The sequence below is a fragment of the Gopherus evgoodei genome, chromosome 3, assembly GCF_007399415.2.
Source record: "Gopherus evgoodei ecotype Sinaloan lineage chromosome 3, rGopEvg1_v1.p, whole genome shotgun sequence".
Classification (NCBI taxonomy): domain Eukaryota; kingdom Metazoa; phylum Chordata; order Testudines; family Testudinidae; genus Gopherus; species Gopherus evgoodei.
In genome coordinates this window covers 116,138,282-116,160,588 of record NC_044324.1, presented here as the reverse complement: position 1 = coordinate 116,160,588, position 22,307 = coordinate 116,138,282, and the positions used below count along the sequence as shown (strand labels likewise).

The following is a 22,307-nucleotide window of genomic DNA, read 5'->3' as shown; positions in this document are numbered from 1 at the left end:
AAGGAGGGGAGATTGTGTTTGACAGACAAGAGTGTAGACTGTTCCAAGCATAGGGAGTGTGTGAGATAAGGCACAGAGCCTAAAGTGGCAGGAGAGGTGAAGAAGTACAGAGTATTGAGGGAAAGCAGAGAATAAAAGAGGGGGAAATGAGAGCAAGATGTAAATGCATGACCCTGAAGATGACGACAAGAAGCTTGAATTTAATACAGTAAGAGTCAGGAAGCCAATGTGTGGATTATAGGAATGATGCAGTCAGGGAAGTGGCAAAGGAAAATTCTTTTAGCAGCAGGGTTTTTCTGGACTGCAGAGGGAGAAAGGTAGTTAAGGCCAAAGTTGGTGAAGGCATGGGAATCAGTTTTAGAAGAGAGGAAAGGGCAGATTCTGGTGATATTAAAAGAGAAGAAATGACAGGATGTAGTGAGATAAGATAGGATGAGTCAGAGAGGAGAGAGAAGTCAAAGATGACATGGTTATGAACTTGAGACACAGGTAGGATAGCAGAGTTGTTAATCATGGAAAGGAGGCGTTGGAGAGGAGTGAGGATGGAAGTTCACTTCTGGAAAGAGTGCATTTGTGATGGGACAGAGAAATGAAATGCTATATAAGCAACTTGATATTCAATGATGTGTGGAGGGGGAAAAATCAGATAGAGAAGATTTGGGGCTTGTATGTATCAAAGTGGGGCTTGAAACTCAGAGCAGATGAGATCATGGGGAGAAAAGAGGTGGCCAATGATAGAATTTTAAGGGAGATAAATAGAAAGGAGAATGGGAAGACACAGACCACAGAGTTGGGGAAGCCAAGAGGGGACAAAGTAGGGAAGAAAGGTAAACAGTGTGAAAAGCATCAGATAGTTCAGAAAGAACGATGGAGACAGAACCCATGAATTTACCTAGGAGAAGGTCATTAATGTCCTTGGGCAGGGCAGTTTCAGTGCAGAGGAAAGAGCAGAAGCTAGATGGGAGGAGAGGAGATCAAGGATAACGTTGAAGAGGGATGTAGATGCCACCTGACTAGATACTGCACTCAGTATATGGAGGGCAAGATAGAGTGAAGGTAGAATCAAATTTTCTCCACGTTCCTCCCCCAAGATAGGGAGGCAAGGGAAACAAAAACATGCTTCAAAGCACAAATGAAGGGGAGGGTGGAGAGAAAGCTATTAGAAATAAAGGAGAGAATCAAAAGAAGTTTTGGATGTAGGAACATATTGAAAGGACACATTGAGGGGTTAGGAACAGATAGAAGGGAGACCTCAGACTTGGAAACTGCTACAGAGGAGGAGAGGAAGGAAAGAGTTTGACACTGTTAGGAAAATGCGTTCCATGGCAACCTGCACATAGCTGTAAGGTGAAGACAAAACTAACTAGCAGCTAAATTGCTTTGCCTCAAGCAAAAAAAAGGTTGACTCATCTCTGAAGGAGGAGAAGTGTAGGCAAATATGATGGTTGTTTACATTTTTCTAATGATAAAATGAATAGGAAAGTCACTTAACTCCTCTTCCCTGCCTGCTTATATGTCTGTCTCTTGTAAGGCAGACACAATCTGCCCATTTTTTATAATTAGCAGGTGAGAGTTCCCTCAAGCTGCCAGTCATGCTAACTTAATGAATAGATATAACTAATTAACTCCCTTCCTTGAAAGAGGCAAGATTTCCTGCCAAGTCCCAACTGTAGGCCTTGTCTATTCCAGTTTGACTAAATTAATAATTAAACCAGTACAAACCCTCTAATGTAGATTCACGTAAAAAAGTTGACCATCCCTTAAATCAGTTTAGCTTGTCTGATTTAAAATCAATTTATTAAACTGGTGCAACTTTTCCGGTTTAGGTAACGTTTTACCCTTGTAAGTTTTCCAAATTCCTTTAACCACCAGCCCACATGGATTTATAGATAGAGGACCACTTCCAAATCCCTAAAATATATGGAGTAGCCATTTATGGTGTCATCAGGACAACAGTAGTTGGCAAAACTTAATCCTTCCATGCTCCACCGATTTTCCACCTGAAAAAATATGGATTGAGCAGACATCAATGGCACCTCACACACAACCAATATGAGGGATATCCTGGTGGTGGCGACTGTACTCCTCAACACTGTTTTGAGTCAAGATAGGGTATTCTGTAAAGGCGTAACATAACTGTGTAGTGAACATGCATGTCTTCTCTAGTATGCTTTATATAATACAAGCTTCTGCAGAGCCATCTTTTGCATGACCGCCACTTACTACTTTAACGTAAGTTAGTGCCCCATCTCATCTATTTACAAATTTTAACAGTCTAATTACATAAGATTATTAAAGCACAACACAAAACTTTAACTAAAACCCAATTAAGATTGCTGGGTAGCAATGTACTTAACTATTCAGTTCTTTTTAACTGAAGCACTTACAAAAGACTTGACTAGTTGGAGCATTTTTTGTCTTAGTCTGCCCAAATTATACTTTATAAAACTTATTTGTTTATGAAGCGCCTGTTTCATCATCATACAACCTTAACTTTGATCCAAAATTAACAGTATTATTTCATAGTCAATTCAGCAAATTCTTCTGAGACAAACAGGATAAATCTCTTGGTTCCATCATTTTAAGAGCACTATTAACACTAGATCATATTGGACCTTAAAAAATGATACCGGGTGTGGAACATGATAGTGGCCACTCTGGGATCTGTGCCAGCTGACTTAGGGCAAGGATCTGATTAATCGCAGTGCAGATGTTTGGGCTTGGACTGCAGTCTGCGCCCTACAACCCTGTGAGGTGGGATGGTCCTAGAGCTCAGACTGCAGCCCAAGCCAAAACACCTATATCACAATTAAACAGCCCCAAGTCAGCTCGGCGAGCAAAAGCCCTACGAGCCTGAGTCAGTTGACACGGGCAAGCCACAGATATCAAATTTCAGTGTAGACATACCCTTTATGTTAACCTGAATTAATATATACTGAACAAAGATGATGGTAAAGGTCGAAGTGTCAGGTAATTTATTGCTCTGAAGGAGAGTAAAAAATTTTCTAGCACTCCATTATGCAATAAGTACATTTCATTCTCACAAATTACTTAGGCACTTTGTTGATAAACATTCCAATGAATTTTTTTCAAACAACCTTTTGGGGCCAATCCCCAGTGAAATTAATGGCAAAATTCCATTAATTTCAGTGGGAGATCAGGGCCTTTACCAGCAAATTCCAATCTGAATAGATAATATCCCACCATACAGTCCTTTCCTCTCCAATATAATACCCTATTGAACCAGACTTTAGAACTGTATTAGACGACAGAAATCCTAACTACTGTAAAACCAAGATAGGAAAATAAATCCAGCAAAAGATATAGGTTTAAATTATGTACTTATAAATTAGATCTAAAATATATAGCTCAGATTAATTTTTAATAAAAGCCTGTCCTCCTTCGAGTGGTTGTTCATGTCCATTCAAAGTACATGCGTGTACGTGCACGCCAGCTGGATTTTCCCCTAGCAGCATCTGTAGGGTCGGCCCAGGCGCCCCCTGGAGTGGCGCCACCACGGCGCCCTATAAAGAGGCCCGCCGACCCTCCACTCCCTCAGTTCCTTCTTACCGCAGGTGACGGCTAGCTGGAACTTCTCTTGCGTAGCAATTTGGCAGTGTCCTATCCTTACCGTTTAGTCCATGTATTCAGTTATATTATAGTTAGTTAGATAGATCTTTGTATATTGTTTTCATAGTTGGGAGGTCGCCCCACCTGCACCCCTCCAGAGTCTTCGTCGCTCACTGGGGCATGCCCGGGTCCCAACTCTGCAAGGACTCCGGGAAATTCATGCCCAAGAGTGACCTGCACTCTGCGTGTTTGAGGTGCCTCGGAGAGAGCCACCAAAAGGACCAGTGCTCTATCTGTAGAGGCTTCCACCAGCGAACTCTTAAGGACAGAGCTCAAAGACTTACAGTCCTCCTGATGGAGGCGGCCCTGCGACCACCCTTGGACCCAGAACCGGCTGAGGCGGGGCCCAGCACGTTGTCCTCGGTGCGGAGTGCCCGGCACCGGCATCAGGTGCTCTAAAGGGCACGAACACCTCCCCTGGACTCCCTGGTAGTAGATGTGGCTAACCAGCGGGAACGTCAAGAGTTTCAGGGGTCAACACCGAAGAGCAGGGACGCAAAAAGACTTGAGCTCTTTGGTAGAAAGGTGTACTCCACGAGGGACTCCAACTCCGCATTGCCAATCAACAGGCAACAGTAAGCCGATATGGCCACAATACATGTTCAGCCATGTCGAAGTTTGCGGAGCTCCTTCCCCAGGACTCGAGATCAGAGTTTTCGGCCCTAGTGGAGGAGGGCAAACTGATCTCTCGAGCCTCCCTCCAGGCCACCTTAGATGCGGCGGACTCAGCCTCACGCACCCTGGCCACAGGCCTGGTCATGTGGTGTGGAGCCTGGCTCCAGATCTTGGGCCTGCCCTATGAGGTCCAACAGATGATTCAAGACCTCCCCTTCGAAGGGCAGATGCCGTTTTCAGAGAAAACGGACAAACGTCTCTATAGCTTAAAGGACTCAAGGGCCATGCTTCGCTCGCTCGGCTTGCATACCCCTGTTGCCCAACGCAGACAATATAGGCCGCAGGAGTACTCGCCCGTACCAGCCACAGGCTCGCCAGGAGCCAGGACGCAGGTGGGGCAGAAATGGCAGGAGCGCCACCCCTCCAGCCAGGCGTCTCGCCAATCGAGACCACCATCTGGGCCCAGACCCCCTATTTGATGGTATGGTCGAGGGCAACCTACCAATCGAGACTCTGGATCCTTCCACCCCTACCTTTGGGTCACGTCTGTCCCACTTCTACCGTGCCTGATCCCGAATTATGTCGGACAGATGGGTGCTCCGCATGGTAGAGAGGGGATATTCTATCCAGTACTTCTCCCTTCCACCTCACCAACCCCGCTCCCCGTCCCTCTTCAGGGATCCTTCTCACGAGCAGCTTCTATTTCAAGAAGTGAAGTCCCTCATGGAGGCAGGGGTGGTGGAGAAAGTCCCGCGGGAGCTCAGGGGCAAAGGCTTCTACTCCCAGTATTTCCTCATACTGAAGGCAAAAGGGGGCCTGAGACCCATCCTAGACTTGCGGCAGCTGAATAAGTTTGTGAGAAAACTCAAGTTCCGCATGGTCTCCCTGTCCTCGATCATCCCCTCCCTGAATCCAGGAGATTGGTATGCCGCCCTCGACTTAAAGGACGCCTATTTCCACATTGCCATAATTCCATGGCACCGTCGGTACCTCAGGTTCATCGTGGCCGACGTCCATCTGCAGTTCACAGTGCTCCCGTTTGGCCTGTCAGTTGCTCCCAGGGTCTTCACGAAGTGCATGGCGGTCGTGGCGGCCTTCCTGCGCAGGCGGGGCATCCAGGTATTCCCCTACCTGGACGACTGGCTCATAAAGGGCCGCTCCAAGGAGCAGGTAGAGACCCAGGTGTTGTTCATCAGGCGGACTTTTCTCAATCTTGGCCTCCTCTTGAATGAAGCCAAATCCACTCTGTCTCCGATGCAACGAATAGAGTTCATAGGAGCAGTTCTGGACTCCACATACGTCAAAGCATATCTGCCGGAGTCCAGGTTCTGTGCAATTTCCGAGCTCATCCTCAGACTGTATCGCGCCCCGGTTACCACGGCGCAAGTTTGCCTTCGGGTGTTGGGCCACATGGTGGCATGCACCTATGTGGTGGTCCACACCAGACTCCGGCTTTGCCCACTGCAGTCCTGGCTGGCGACAGTTTATCGCCCAGTCCGGGACCCCCTGGACTCAGTGGTGTCCGTTCCCTGCTTGGTGCTGAGCTCGCTACGGTGGTGGCTCAACCCGTGGGAAGTCTGCATGGGTGTCTCCTTTGCTGCCCCGCAGCCCTCCCTCTCCCTGGTGACAGACGCCTTGGATCAAGGTTGGGCAGCGCACCTAGGACGCAGGGCTTGTGGTCACCAGAGGACCTCAAGTTGTATATCAATGTCAGGGAGCTGAGAGTGGTCCGCCTGACGTGTTTGACCTTCCGGTCTCACCTGGCCGGCAGGTGTGTTTCAGTCCTTTCGGACAACACAGCGACAGTCTTTTATATCAACAAACGGGGGTGCACGCTCCTCTCCCCTCTGCAGGGAAGCCCTCGCGCTGTGGGATTTCTGCGTTCACAATGCCACTCACCTGACGGCGTTCTATCTTCCGGGGGAGCAGAACAGTTTGGCGGACACCCTCAGCCGCTCGTTCCAGGGTCACGAGTGGTCCCTCCGATGGGACATGGTGCGCTCAATTTTCCAGCTCCGGAGCTTTCCCCAGTTAGACCTGTTTGCTTCAGGAAATGCCAACGGTTTTGCTCCCTCCTGGGCCGCAGTCGGGGGTCTCTGTCGGACGCCTTCTTTCAGCCACGGGAGGACGGTCTGCTCTACACCTTCCCTCCAATCCCCCTGATACACAGGGTGCTTTTAAAGATTCGCAGATCTTGATCCTGATAGCTCTGGCGTGGCCGCGCCAGCACTGGTACACGTCACTCCTGCACACGTCCGTTCAGGCTCCCCTGACACTGCCCCTACTTCCGGACCTGATCACGCAGGACCGGGGCTCCACCATCCGAACCTCGAGTCCCTTCACCTCACAGCCTGGATGCTCCATGACTAAACCCAGTGGAGTTGCAGTGCTCTCAGCAGGTCAGGAAGGTGCTGCTGGGTAGCAGGAAACCGTCAACTAGGGCCACCTACCTGGCTAAATGGAAGCGCTTCTCCATATAGTCGGGTCAGCGGGGTCACGACCCACTGGGGGTACCAATTCCCACTGTCCTTGACTATTTGCTTCACCTCAGACAACTGGGCCTCTCCCTTTCCTCCATTTGCGTTCACTTGGCGGCTATATCCGCTTTTCATCCGGGAGAGGGGGGTGCCTCGGTGTTTGCGAACCCGCTGGTTGGGCATTTCCTCAAGGGTATGGACAGGCTCCCGCTATCCTCTCAGCGAATCTCTTCGTGGATTGCGACCTGCATCCGGGAATGCTACCGTATAGCTAAGATCCTGTCCCTCCAGTCATGGCCCACTCCACTAGGGCGCAGGCCTCCTCTGCTGCGTTCCTGGCTCAGGTTCTGATTCAGGAGATTTGTAGAGCGGCCACGTGGTCCTCCATCCACACGTTCTCATCTCACTATGCCATCACGCACCAGGCTAGGGATGATGCAGCCTTCGGTCGCGCAGTACTCCAGTCAGCAGTGGTCTCTGACCCCTCCTCCTACAGTTAGGCTTGTGAGTCACCTACTTTGAATGGATATGAACAACCACTCGAAGAAGAAAAAATGGTTACCCACCTTTTAGTAACTGTTGTTCTTCGAGATGTGTTGTTCATGTCCATTCCAATACCCACCCTCCTGCCCCTCTGCTGGAGTGCCAGCAAGAAGGAACTGAGTGGGTGGAGGGTCGGTGGACCCCTTTATAGGGCGCCCAGGCCGACCTTACGGACGCTGCTAGGGGAAAATCTTCTGGCTGGCGTGCACGCAGCGTGCACACACCTACTTCGAATGGATATGAACAACACATCTTGAAGAACAACAGTTACTAAAAGGTGGGTAACCGTTTTTTACTGTGTCTGTGGCAATAACAATTTTAGGAACACTAAAAAGCTCAGGAAACTCAAAAATTTAAATTGGAAAAAAAAATATAGCAAACAAAAAGTGAAACAAAATAGGCTTATCTGATCTTCTCTGCAAAAAAAATAATGCAGCTGCAGCACTCCCTTGTTTTATTTTCTGTTGTCTCTTACCCAATCCCCTTTTCTCCCATTGTCTCTTCATTGTCAGTCTAATATAGATTGTAAACTCCTCAGGGCAGAACATAAGGCGTCTAATTTGCTTGGAAAGGACCCTGTACAAGCATGGTTTTAAACAAAAATATCTGTTGTTTTACTTTAAGTGAAATTAACTTCTGGAACAGTGATTCATTTTTTTAAATGTGCGAGCATGAAGATTCTAGGGTTAGCGGGAGCTTCTAGTTCCATGCAGCTACTTTTTGTCAGTTTAAAGCACCTTCGATGGATTCTAAAGCCAGTCCTAACCAGCTCTCCTAAAACAGGAGACTGTAACAATGTGCTGACTTAAGGATGGTGAATTGTCTTGCATACTTTTGCTAATTTGGACTGATAATATAGTCAAAGGATAAAAGCTTTTAAAGTTAATGCATCAGTAGTCACCATGAAAGTATATATCAGTCCTAGTGTAAAAAGCAAAGGTAACAATTGATATTACTTGAATATACTAACATATATATTATATATAAGTGCCTAGACTAGTACCATAAAGCAAACAATGTATTTCAAAAGGCAAATATTGGAGGCTTTGAGGCTAAAAATAACCAAACTATTACTATCAAGGTGTGGGTATATGTTGTATCACTATCCTATACTCTAGCAAGTGTAAAGCTGTTACCATATGATAGCTATTCAGTGGCCAACAAGAAATGTGTAAGTGGTCTCGGCTGAACTTGCAGTGAAGAAACGTCCACAATTCACAGGTGCCAACACAATAATTCTCAATACCAGGCATCCTTGCTGGCAGATTTGGCATAGAGGCCCAGGATTAAATAGATAGTAGGATTAGTCAGGCATTGGCAGGGTAGTACAGAGTAGTTTGCCCTGCACTGGGGCAAGATGACTTCCTGTCCTTGCTGCTGCCAATACAGCAACTATCATAAGCAACAAATTAAGGTTTATAAAAATGGACTGTCAGTCCAGTGCTGGCACATTGAATGCTGTCAAAGTTCAAACTCAGCTACTCCAGTCAACAGCCTACTAGACAACACTTAGGCCTGCCTTGAGGGCAAGGGACTGGACTAGATGACCTCTCGAGGTCCCTTCCAGTCCTATGATTATATGATAGTGCTAAAGTTCTGTTAGCACTGAAATAGTTAATATTGATATTTAAAGTGTCATCTTTGAGGTAATAACCCACTGAGATGACTGAGGCCATTCAAACCTCAGTTGTTGTTTTCCTGCTGGCTGCAAAGACGCTAAGTTCTTGTTTTCTACACAACCATTGCAGATACAGATTTTTTTTTTTTTTAAATAAAAGCTTATTGTGGAGCCCAGCTCTGTGGTGAGAGAGAGGGTCTGCAGTAAAGAGTGTGGCCACAGAATACATAGGAAGAGTTCCCTGTGTTATGCTGTAGCAACCTCTAGGTGTGTGCTAGATGGATTTTAAGGGGAGGGAAATAGGGAACATGGTGTGAAATGGAAGGAAAACAGGGAAAATTTCATGGCTTTCTACTCTAACTGGAAGTGTGACCAGTCTCATACCATTGACAGAATGGGGAAAATTGTAGTGTCATTCTAGAAGAGGTACATTTGAAATCTGATAGATTATAATCTGTCTAAATGTTTAAAAAAAAATAATAATAATAATTCCCAGGCCAAAAAAAGGTGTCTGAATAAACTGAACTTTTGTCTCTCAAGAAAGCATTTTGTTTCCTATTCTTGATTGCTGGGGTTTCCATTTCTCTTGATAAGCCACACCTCGTTGTGTCTATTAAGCAATTAAAAGGGCTGTCATAGCCGGCAGTATAATAGACCTTTTCATCAAACACTTTCCCATCCCGCTTCAACCTTTCTGCTAGTGTCAGTAGGTTGTCTTGGTTCTTTGTGGCACTAGAATATCCTTCAAAAGACCTGTCAATAATAAACAGCACGAGAACATGAAGAAAGCTTATCATTGGTAAATCTAAGCTTGTTCTCTATACTGCTTGTCTAAATCCAGTATGGGCCAGCAGTGATCTTTTGAGACCATATAGTTCTACCCTTTCAGGGACTGTTCCCTACAGCCTGTTTTCTAGTACTTTGTCCAGTTCCATTTATTTCAAATGATGAAGCTTCTGCAAGTTCCTTTAGAATAAAGTCACAGTAACAGACTTTGCCAATGGGAAAATGGGGTATCTTCAGGCCTGTATGAGAGCTGTTCTTGGTGCAAAACTAGTAAAATGTATGACCACATGCTTTGTTTTGCACTTGTAAAGAGTGTTGTCTTGATGTCCTGAGAGTGCCACTGTGAAAAGCAAAATTCCAAGGAACGTGGTTTGAACACCTTGGATTAATGGTCAAGAACAGGGATGGGACAATTTCCCCAGCACTCATTAAATTTTCATTTTCAGGAGTTTGTAACTATGGAAAAATACTACCTGAAGCTTACATGGAAAATGAAGTTAGTTACTTTATGCTTGAAAGTTAACTTTGCCTTAGAACAACTTGTTTTGGTTTAGATTTGGCAGTGGGGAAATTCATCAATTAACATTTTGCTGTATACTTGAACATATATTCTTAACTGTTTTAAAAGTACAGGGTTTTTTCCAATCCCGTGTCTTTCATGATGTTTTCATTAATATACAGTAAAATATAAATTTTTTTAAAAAGAATGCAAGATGATCTCCATCTAGGGATGTTCAACAAAATATTTTCAGGACATGTGACTTCTGTATACTAATTATATTTACTGGGCTCATGTGAAAAAGGTATGAGGATACAGAGATTTGGATTGAATTACAGGCTAGTACAGTGGTCCCCAAACTGGGGGGTATGTCATGGAGGAACGTTAGCAGGGGCTGGGGCGGCCCTGGGCCAGTCCCCATGGGGGGGTGGGGGAGGAAGCGCCTCCCAGCTCTGCTTCAGCCCTGACCCTATTTGCAGCCCTAGCTCCCAGCTACGGCTCCACATCCAGCCACAAACCTTACTGTGGCCCAGCAGGGGCTCTGCTCCTGGCCCCAGCCTCAGCTCTGCTCCCAGCCCTAACCTCACTCCCAGCTGTAGTCCGCTTCCAGCCCCAGCCTTGCCCCTAGCTGCAGCTCCATTCCTGGCCCTCCTCCCAGCCTCAGACCTACCCCCAGCTGCGGCCCCGGCCTCGGCTCCCTTACTCATGTCTGTGCCCCACTCCTAGCCCCAGCTCCCGGGGAGTGGGGGTGGACAAGGTATGGTGGGGCACGACCATGAAAACTTTGGGGACCCTGTTGCTAGTATAAAGTGAATTACTCATTCAATAAAGCATGTGCATGCACCATGTTATTCATCAACTGACTGCCACAAGGTGGCAGCCACAGTTTAGCTGAAGGATATCACATTGTGTTGCTATATTTTTTTACAAAAAGTGTCAGGACTACCTCTTCTTTTGAGAACTAAAATATTTTTGATCATGTATAAGCTGTCTTGTGCACACAGATTTATTATCTGTACTTTGCAGAGTTGCAGTAGTTAGTTAATACATACCTGACAAATACAATCATTTCTGGTCTGTTTTCAATGAAAATATCTGACTCTGATGGCTTAGGTGGATTAGCTTGATGTCAGATGGTATATAAAAAGAGACTGTAATAGTGGACTCGCAGAATGGGCCTGCACCAGGTTCCACATGGAATGTTACTGGAGCTGTCATCTCTATCTTCATCCCTATCAGAAGCAAATAAGCAACAGTTCCCTGCTCTGTCACAAATCTCAGGTCAAATAATGTGTGTCAAGAAAGAGAGAGCACATTGATGGCTTTATCAAAGTTTGCCTTTGATTTATATTTAATAAAAGGTAGTTTTAATTCATATGAGTTTTTTCTATTGTTGCATTTTATTTGGATTATCTTATCTGCCTGTAACAATTTTTAAAGAAAATGCATAATGGCAAATTTCTGCTCGTATGCAGCAGATCCCTTTGTTTCGATTGTTAACATTCTACTACTACAGACCAAATCTCTTAAGCCTTGCCTATACTTGCAGCGGCATGAAGGGTACATACAGCTAACTGCCACAGTGATAGGTAGACTGCATCCACACTGTGAAAGGCTCTGGCAGAGGGGAGGCAGCAGTGAAAGGCTCCTGAACCTTTCTCCACCGCCTCCCTCGGCCGGATCCTTTCTCCACTGGTGGAGACTTTCTTGGGGGCAGGGAAAAGCTCTGGCAGTGGCGAGGCAGCAGGACCTACACTACTAAAAACAGAAGTATATACAGGGGAGGTACTGCTTGGGTATGCAGAGAACCATGTAGGGTACGTAGCCTAAGGCTTTTGGTGTGTATATAGTCACCTAAACAGTGCCTCACCATTTACACTGCTATTTAAACCTGACTGGGGGTTGTGCAATGTCTATACATGCTGCTGTATGTCTACACTGCAGCTGGAAGCAAACCTCCAGCCAAGGCAAACACTTGGGTCCCCCTAGGCTTGAGCTCAGGTGGCTAGAGCCACAATGTACACACAGTTATTTTTATCATGCTAGTGTCAGCCTCTCTATCCAGGCTGGGAGGTTTTCTCTCAGCTGCAGTGTATATGTACCCATAGTCTTGGACTATTCAGTACTTGCTATCAAGAGGTTATCTTGCAGACAGCTTTTTTTAAAAAAACTCAAAATTTAAACACAAAATTATGCAGTACAAAAACACAATGAAGCCTAACTTTTTTTTCAGACCACAATCAAACAGTTTTAGGTTCAAAGTTTAACAACTCATCATTTGGTACGAAATGCCCTGTGCACTCTGGCTGTTCTATAAAAATCCTCTGCCGCTGCCCTAAAAGTGAGCACCACCAGCTCTATACAACCTTTGTATAGGTTCTGGGCTGCAGAGTGAAATAATTAGTAACTGTATATCAAAAATAAACTACATGTCAATCACTGATGAATGCCCCCAAAATAACAGTGGGGAAGAAGAACATTCAGCCCATCAGTGGTTTCAAACTAATTTCCATGTTCTAAAGTCACATGAGCAGCTCCCATAGCTTTGATGTATCAATATGCAGTGGGCTAGAACACTTAAGCATCTGCTGAAACCAGACTACTAGAGAGGAGGCATTTAACTTTTGTTTTCAGTTATAAAGGCCTGGTTGTGGGAAGTTTCTCTCTCCAGGGGGTATAAGAGTTTTGAGAAATATCACTGTGATGGGGTGCCCCTCCCCCACAGGGCTGGAGAGGTTGAAGTGGCTACGCAGGCCAATTAACTGCCCAGGCTGCACCTGAAAGAGGCAGGGAGCAGGCCACTCATTGGAAATGGGCTCAGCTGGACAGGAACAGGAGGGGCCTGTAGAAAGCCCAAGAGCTGTGAGCAGCAAGGGGCTTGTAAGACAGTAGTCTACTATCACTCTTTTGGAGGAGGGCACATGGGCCTGTAAGCCCAGAAAGAGGGGGGAAGCCAGATAAGTAGGTAGAAGCCCAGGGGGAACAGCAGCTAGGGATAGGACTGTACAGACCTTGGCTTTTGTTACAGGGTTCCTAGGATTGAACCCAATGTAGAGGATAGGGCAGAATTTCCCTACCAGCCACTGTGAAGTCACCACTTGGAAGGACTTTAAATTGCCTAGAAGGGGAGGACCTCAGTGACCTGGCTGGAGGACCAACCCTTGCACAGAAAGCTGCAGCTTCAGGAGTGATAGGGGCTGCAGGATGAAAGAAACCAGGCAGAGACAAGGGCAGCACCTGGCAAGAAGTAGTCACCAGGAGGAGATGCTACTAGCAGTGAGTATACCTTGTGATTATCACCTTATCTTAAAGAAAGACACTTACTTTCTTCCACGTTGGCCCCTCTTCTAGTGGAACGCTGTGGGTATTGTGAATGGCATAATAAGTGGATGTGGAAGGGCTTTTGAAGTGGGAGTGGGGAAGAAGGTAGGGTAAATTTAGAAGCATTAATGTGCTGAATGCATCTCTTTCCTGCTGTTGTTAGGAGTATTCAGGGTGTAAGGGTGGGGGGGGTTGTTTCATAAAAACCATAAGCTTATCTCCTCTCAGCTATCCTGACTTATAAAAGGACCCACTACTATGTTGGCTTTTATGCCTTAGGAGAGTGGTTCTCAAACTTTTGTACTGATGACCTCTTTTACACAACAACCTTCTGACTGCAACCACCCTTATAAATTAAACACACTTTAAGCAGCTTGCTAAACAAAAAGGACAAATGATATGATCAAGACAGACTAGAGGGAAAGTAATGGGGATTTACTACTAACACTTTTACTCAGAATTATCCAATAATGCCAACAATTTCTTTTGGAAAAAATTACAAATGTTAGTGCACGTGATAGGGTTTCTATCCCCTACACAAGGCCTGAAGAGGTAAGACAGGCCAATTAACTCTATTAGGCTGCACCTGGAGGGAAGCCACAGACTGATGATGACTAATGGCTGATGAAGCCCAGATGGGGGAGGAGCTGGGCTAGGCTTATAAAGAGGGGAAGTTGATGGTCAGACCCAGCTACAAGGAGGAGCTCTGCAGTCTCTGTCTGAAGAAGGGTGTTGGCAAGAGATAAAGAGGCTGCAGGGCCGTCCTTAGGCATAGGCAACATAGGCAGCTGCGCAGGGCACCTGAAAATTTGGGGCACCACTGGGTCTTAGTGTCCACCCTCTTGTTTTCCTATCCCTGTTCTGACCCTTCCTGCAGGCTCCCACAGATGGCTGCTCTTGCCTGGTGAATCTTCCTTGGGAGGGAATCTAGTAGTTAAAAGTGAAAAAACCTCCAGCCTGCCAGACCTATTAGCACAACATTGAAACTGTTAAAGAGACATTCAAGGGGTAATAAAGCCATTTAACAGGCATTTGCCAACCCCAAGGTATATACTGACAGATTTCAGAGTGGTAGTCCTGTTAGTCTGTATCAGCAAAAACAAGGACGAGTCCTTGTGTCACCTCAAAGGCCTTGTCTACACTACAAAGTTGCAGCGCTGGTGAGGGGGTTACAGCACTGCAACTTAGGATGTGTACACACCTGCAGGGCATTACCAGCGCTGCAACTCCCTGTTTGCAGCGCTGGCCATACACCCGGTCGTGCCTCGAGTGTAGAGGATCCAGCACTGTCATCAGGTGTAGACACTCACCAGCGTTTTTGTTGACCTCTGTGGAATAAGCAGGTATCCCAGCATACCTGAGGAAGCCTCTCCGGTAATTAAGCAAACTCCACTGCCCTCCAAGCAGGTCTCCTTCCCCGTGGTGTGCTCTGGCGTTCCCCGACTCCCCCTCCAAGCAGGTCTCCTTCCCCGCGGTTTGCTCTGGCGTTCTCCAACCCCCCCTCCAAGCAGGTCTCCTTCCCCACGGTGTGCAACGGCGCTGCAGCGTGGCCACATCTAACACCACTTGCAGCGCTGGTTGCTGTAACTGTGGCCACTCTGCAGCGCTGGCCCTATACAGCTGTACTAATACAGCTGTAACAACCAGCGCTGCAAAACTGTAGATGTAGACATACCCAAAGACTAACAAATTATTTGGGCATAAGCTTTTGTGGACTAGAACCCATTTCATCTTATGTCCATGAAAGCTTATGCCCAAATAAATTTTTATACTGTCAGTTTCTGACTTTACTGACAAAAACAGTTGTGCATTAATGTAATATTTACACAGAACATGTCAGTCTACAGGACCTTAGTTGAAATATTTTTAAAGCAAATTTTAATTAGTGAGCTGGTGAAGATTATAAAATCACATTTCTAAAAAATGCTTGCATAGAGTTTTAGATGCACAATCATCTTTAGCCTTAAATGCGTGGATCTTCAGACATACAGTTTTTTAAATAAATCCTTCAAAAGACCTCCCTTATCTAAAATACACATTTTAATTACTATAGTTAAAAAAAAAAGTGCTTTCAAGTCTTCCTGTCCTTTCTGTCCATCCCTTCACCACCTCTCCCTCCACTCCCCACTGAAGAGAGCCCTTAAAGGGACAACAGTCCTTCCCTTCCTGATAGCTGGACAAAGAGTTTCCCTTTCTTTACTTCTGACTATCCGACGAACTAGTTTTAAAAGAACCCTCCAGCAAAATCAGTACCTTAGTAAGACAAAATCCTTGTTATACCTAAAATCTTTGGAAATATATTTTTTTAAAGTTGGTGAAATTTAATAACCATGTCTCTTGTTATGGAGATCACACAAAGTAAATTACTGTTCCCTTTTTCTAAAAGCAATGAATATTGTTACGAACACACTAAACCTCTCTGATTAATTTAAAAGAATGTCTTTGTTTCAGTGAGTTAAATATGTAATAATCTGGAATGCTGGCTTAAGATTTGAGTACATTTAAAATATAAATTCAATTTAGAAATACTGAATAAGAAAATGTAAAACAGAGAAGAGCTGCATCATGTATTCCATTATATGTAATGTTGTATTCAGCAGGACAGCTGACTCACCCTTACTATAAAGTTTTTGCAAATAAATCTCTGACAAACTTCAGGGCATATCAAAAAACCTGTGACTGACCTTTTTTATTCCCAAATTTTAGTGCTTTTAATTAGGTACTTTCTTCATGTCCATTTTGCATGAGGGAGAGGGCATGGAAGTCTCTGCGGGGAACTGTAACTCTCCACCACCATGAGGCAGGCCGGGCATCTCATTATCCTTTGCTGTCAAGTCCCTCCTCCCCCTCCCCCACCAGGCTGCGAGCTTGGGCTGCCATCCGGCACAGGGGCACCAGTTTAATAATACTGCGTAGGGCCCCATAAATCCTAAGGACGGCCCTGAGAGGCTGTTTAGGGAGACAGTTAAACCTAGGATCCTGCCTTGGACTACAGAATCTCATCAGACTACAGGGGAGAGGGAGTAAAAGAAGCTGTGGAGTGAGCACTGCTGCCCCCAGGGGAGAACAGAAGCTGGGAAAGTAAACTAGGAAAGAGGCCAGGGAAATAGCAACAAAGTCAGAGCATGAGTGGACTGTGGCTGCTAGGCAGAGGGTCCCTGGACCTGAACCTGGGGCAGTGGATATGCCTGGGTTCTCCTTCTGGCCATTGGGAAAGTGCATCTTCCTTTCCTTGGAAGGAGAAGACTACAGTAACCTGGCCAGAGGGCCAAGTCCCCAAGGAGTAACCTGTTTTCACTGAGAGACACCATAGGGCAAGCAAACAAAAGGGGTATCAGACTGGGCAGAGCTAATCCCCAGACATGACCACAAGGAGCTGTTCAGGGGTAAGTAAACCCCATAATAGGGCATAAGATGTTTAAAATTCTTTGTCACTTATTTGCTTTTTCAGTAGCTTAAAATACAAAGATATTCAGCCATCAATCAATCAGAAGCCAAGCTTATGGAGATAGGATCCCCTGGTAGCATTAAGGATATTTAGTCAGAGGGATAGCTCAGTGGTTTAAGCATTGGCCTACTAAACCCAGGGCTGTCAGTTCAATCCTGGAGGGGACCACTTAAGGGTCTGGGGCAAAAATCAGCACTTGGTCCTGCTAGTGAAGGCAGGGGGCTGGAGTTGCTGACCTTTCAGGGTCCCTTCCAGTTCTAGGAGATAGGTATATCTCCTATTATTAGTATTAGTATTTGATCTATTCCAGATACCATATTTAAATGTATTAATTTTTCCTATACCCACTATAAAGAGAGATTTAATAAAGTCCATTTAAATGCTGCTTATTGCAATTAAGGTACTAAGAAAGACACTTTATGTTAAAGAAGTGTTTCCTAAAGTGTACAGTCTGCATACACCTGGGTGGAGTGAGGGAGTGTTTGCAAGATGGGTGTGCAGAAAGACCAACTGTCCTCCAGAATCTTTAAAAAAACAAAAAAACTCAGTTATCCCTTTCAACACTAAAGAGTGTTTCTTAGTTAACTAAGAGACTAATCCCTGAGTCTGCACAGAGCCTGAAACAATGGCTGCTAACCCAGGTGCTACTTTAATTGTTCACTAACTCTTTCACTGCTCAAAGCAGGCAGAAGATCTACACCATAATCACTAGCATTCCCAAAGTCAGGTGTGGAAGGAGTACAAAAGACTAGTGGAGATGTGGGAGATGTATGGATTAAAAGAGGTGCAGCCTTTGCCATCACATAGTAGGGTTCCTTAATGATGGGACTGGCTCTCTTTTCCTGAAAGAGGGCTCAGCTTTCAAAAGGTTAGAAACACTGAATTATTGAAAAGTATAGTCCAGAGCATCTTATCTTTCTCATTCTTGCCTTGAATATAGTTAAAGAGCTTCATGAAGCCAGTGCTGACAGCTGAATCATAGTCCATTGATTTAACAGGAGTGGCAACACATTTAGCTGGTTCATACTACCGGACTTCATAATCTGAAGCCTATAAACAACCAAAAAAACCCCAAAACTATCAAGAATAGCACTTCACATGGGCATCAGAGCATAAGTGATTAGGAATTCAGAGAAACAGAACTTCATTTTTACACCACAGGCTTAGCATTGGTATTTTTCCTTATCTAACTTTTTTAAAGGGGGGAGGAGTATTAACCAGCCTGACATTGCTGGGGAAAATGATTGGGTACTAGTAAGAAGAGAGAGACCAATTATTGCTCCAAGCTTGGAACAGTGTTGCCGATCAAAACATGAAGTTTTGATAAATTTTTTTAAAGTCAGGAAATATATGGAAATTTTTCTGTGTTGATTTATCCAAGTTGCACATTATAATGTGCAAGAACACAAAGGGAATAAAGCAGTGGTTCTCAAACTTTTGTACTGGTGACCCCTTTCACATAGCAGCCTCTGTGTGAGACCTCCCCTGCTTATAAATTAAAAACATTTTTTTAAAAATATTTTACACCATTATAAATGCTGGAGGCAAAGCAGGATTTGGGGTGGAGGCTGTGATCCTCCATGTAATACCCCTGTGACCCGCCTCTGGAATAAAGCTTATTTACTATTATAACTAAAACCCAAGATTACCATAACAATTTTAATCTTCCTTTACTTTAGTCTGACAGCACTTTGTGAAGAAATATAAAGAATAAATTCCCCTGGTGGTTTGTGTGGGGCTTTGACTCAGTCAAAGAAGAAAAATTACTGTAAAGTCACAACCTGAAACTTCTAATTTAAAGGAACACCACCACTTTTTTTTTTTTTTTTTAAACAGCCTAACATGTAATGTAGTCTAGTGTGCTGTGTGGACACTAGACTACAGTAGGAACAGTATGAGGTTACTCACCTGGGGGGGGGGTGGAATTCACTTACCAGATACCATTAATATATTGGATCAGAAATTCAAATTTTTTTTGACCCACATCTTACCATAGTACCTCTCATGGCTCACTTCCCCTCACAAATACCTGGACCACCTCTGATCTGACACAACTGCAATGATTACTTGCATTCCAAAGTAATCTATTTGACATAAGTTTTCTGCTATTAATCAGCCAGTCCACTGTGACAGCCATAAAGTTTGACAGTCTCTGACTTATACTATTAATGTGGAAAACTTTAATCTAAGGCTGTGATCTCACAAATACATGCACAACTTTTCTCATTGAAGTAGTCATCTTGCTTTCAGTGGGACTACTCATACAAGTGTGTGACTTAAGTGTTTGGAGGACCAGAGCTTAATTTACTTCATGTCAGGAACTTTGGGAGATTTGGTTCAAATCCTATATTGCTCACTGACTTCTCACATTACATTAGGCAAATCACTTAATGTCTCTGTCTCTTAGTTTTTCTTATCTGTAAAATAGGTTTAGTACTGCTGTACCTTACAGGGATATTGAAGATAAATTCATTAATACTTGAGGTTCTCAGAGCTTGTACGGAAGAACAGTTAGTGCATGGCAGGCTGGGCTGTAAAACTACCTTGCACTAGCTTGCTATGCGCAAACTATGCGGACCCTGCTAGTGTGCTTTGATCTACACTATGAAACATGAGTAGGTCAGTGTGCACTAAGAAACTTCTAATGCACAGCAAGAGGGTTCACATGGGCACTTAGAGCATGGCATGCTACTGCAAGGTAGATTTACATGCCAGTCTGCTGTGCACTAACTGTTCCTCTTCTAGACAAGCTTTCAGACATTACAATCATGGGAAACAATACAAGTACTTAGATACTGTGTATTTTTATTGACCAAACGGCAACACAAAATAAAAACTCCACAATTTCATCTTTTCCAACTCTAGTTAGCAAAAGGTTGTCACGGTGGGATTGCAAATCCAGAGCAAAAAGTGTAAACCAACTATTTGCCTTTACAAGAATTCCATAGAAGTAGATCTACTGATTTTTAGGTTTAGGAAACCTCTGTTTACACCATTTTGATTATAACCCTAAATCAACTGGTGTACTTAATGTGGCTACAGCAACCTTAAGTTCTGCATTTATTTGCATTTTATATTAAACATACAAAATTGTTACCTTTTTAGATTAGTTTTCTGTATCTTTTTTGATCCATGAGGAATAGCTAGCTAGTCCTGACACCATGGAGAGTATTGGCTTGCATGGCTCCACTTGCAGGTGGAAACAAATACCCCAGAACTATAGCATTGCATAAAAAAATTGTTATGCAAGTCACCATGTCATAGCTACTGCAAAACCCAGCTTAGGACACTGTGGTATCTTGTACCTCTCTAGTGAGCAGGAAATGACTAAAATTCCTGTCCAAGTTGACTTCTGCACGTCCCCATTGCCCCCCACTTTCCACGAAGATTATCCCAAGCTGAAGATGAGTCATTTAGCCCATTATGATCCGCTTGTCTCATCTTTTATATAACACAGCCCACAGAACGTCAGCTGTTCTAGCAACTTGAAGTCCTGCAGTCTGATTTAATTTTTTTAATCAAACTTATTTCCCCTGCTCTCTGAAGCACTAGGGCTAAAGTGCTTTAACTCAAGCTCCCTGCCATGCCCCCTATTTTGCGGAGACCTAAGCCTGACATTTTTGACCAGAAAGGAAGGCAGATGAATGAGTGAGCAGTGGGGTGTTCTAGCAGACAGCAGGGTCCCCTCTCCTTTTTGCTAAGAGGAATTTTACCTGGCTTGGTACCGCTGTCCACTTAAGCAGCTCCAGCCCAGAGGCGAGAGCTTTTCTGTTGGGCTTAAGCATCCTGGGGACATTTAAAGCAGAGCGAACTTAGCAGGGCTTTTCTAGCCCCTTCCCCTGGAGCCCCCACCTGCAGGGGCGGCACTCAGCCCCCTGTGGACCTCGCCCATCCAGCCGCGGCGGGAGGGCAGGGCCGGGCTCAGCATCTCTTCTCTTCCTCTCCCCCCACCCCTACCCCATACCGGGGGCCGGCCGGGCCGGGCCAGCCCAGCACCATCTTTCTTCCTCACCTGCCTCAGCGGCTTCCACCCAAATGTGCCCCCTGTCCTTCCCCAGCGGGCTCCCCCGTCTGCAGGAGCCTGCCAGCTGCTTGCGGGCGGGCCAGGCGGCGAGGTTTCATAACCCCTGGAAGCTGGGCACACCCACCGCACGGCGGGGGTCGGCCCCTTGCCCCGGCCCCTTCGCCCGCCGGCCCATCCGTGCAGTGCAGGCGGCTGGCGGCCCCGGGAGCAGCTCCGAAAGGCCTTTCCCTAAGTGATGCGCGCTGCGTCGCCCGGGGGTCGCACGGGAGACGCTCCCCGGGGGGCTCCAGCAGTTTTCTGCCCCTGCTGGTCCAGGCCGCCTTGTGAACGGTGGCTCGGAGTTATGCAAGCTCCGGCCTGCACGGAGATCAGCCGGGGTGCGTCCAAGGGCCGGGCCAAAAGGAGTGGAAGTGGCCGTGCTACCCCGCTCTGTCCCTCCCTGCGGGGCCGTGCAGCACCTGCCAATCACTGGACGTGTTATGAAATGGGGAGAGGGCGGGCCCGGGGGGGTAATGGGGCTGTAAAGGAGCCTGACTCGCACAGCGCAATGCCCCGTCGCTGCAGCAGGGCGAGAGATTAAACGGCGGCTTTGCTACCGTGCGCGGAAACAGGCCACCTGTTGGGGTTACCCCGAGCATTAGTCACGGGAGCGTTTCCGAGCCGGGCTGGCGCTTCTGCAGAGCTGCGCCTGTTGCAGCGAGACTGGGCGTGTGGGGTTCTCTAGCGCCATGACCTCGTTGGAAATCACTCCCGGTGAGCTCTCAAAAGCAAGTCCCCATAACGTCTGTTAGTCTATAAGGTGCCACAGGATTCTTTGCTGCTTTTACAGATCCAGACTAACAGGGCTACCCCTCTGATACAAGTCCCCATAGACTTTCCACCCCCTAGGCTGGGCACCCTTCTGACTGTAATGTAAAAAGGCCTTAATGGCCTCTATGGCAGCCTTTCAAATAAGAATTAGACATTATTGGCTATTTAGGCGTTCCAGGTCTCTTCATGTTCATCCCAAATGAGTGAGATCTGGGCAGATACTACAACACTTAGGAACACCAATTTTTATCTGTACACATCTCTCCCAGGGACCTGCTGCCTAAGGTTGCCAACTTTCTAGTTGCACAAAACCGAACACCCTAGCGCTGCCCCACCACCCACTACAGTCCCTCTCCCCCACCCTCCCTCACTCTCACGTGGCTGGGGCAGGGGGTTGGGGTATCAGAGGGTGTGGGCTCTTGGGTAGGGCTTGGAGGTGTAGGAGGGGGCTTTGGAGTGGAGCCAAGGGATTGGGAGTGTGGGAGGGAGCTGATTTTTTTGTCTTGCATGTCCCTGAGCTCTCCTATGGAAGAGCT

General features: G+C 45.9%; 1 protein-coding gene across 1 annotated transcript; it reads right to left on the bottom strand.

Moving 5' to 3' along the window:
- Positions 1-7,533: 7,533 nt before the first annotated feature.
- Positions 7,534-21,055, bottom strand: HEBP2 (heme binding protein 2; the record flags this gene model as incomplete). The annotated part of the gene is given in 7 exon segments (XM_030558341.1): positions 7,534-9,506; positions 9,509-9,636; positions 11,221-11,299; positions 11,302-11,402; positions 17,854-17,987; positions 20,651-20,726; positions 21,006-21,055. Coding segments are annotated over 7 exon segments (636 nt in total), but the record flags the coding sequence as incomplete, so codon positions are not given.
- Between the last annotated feature and the right edge of the window lie 1,252 nt (positions 21,056-22,307).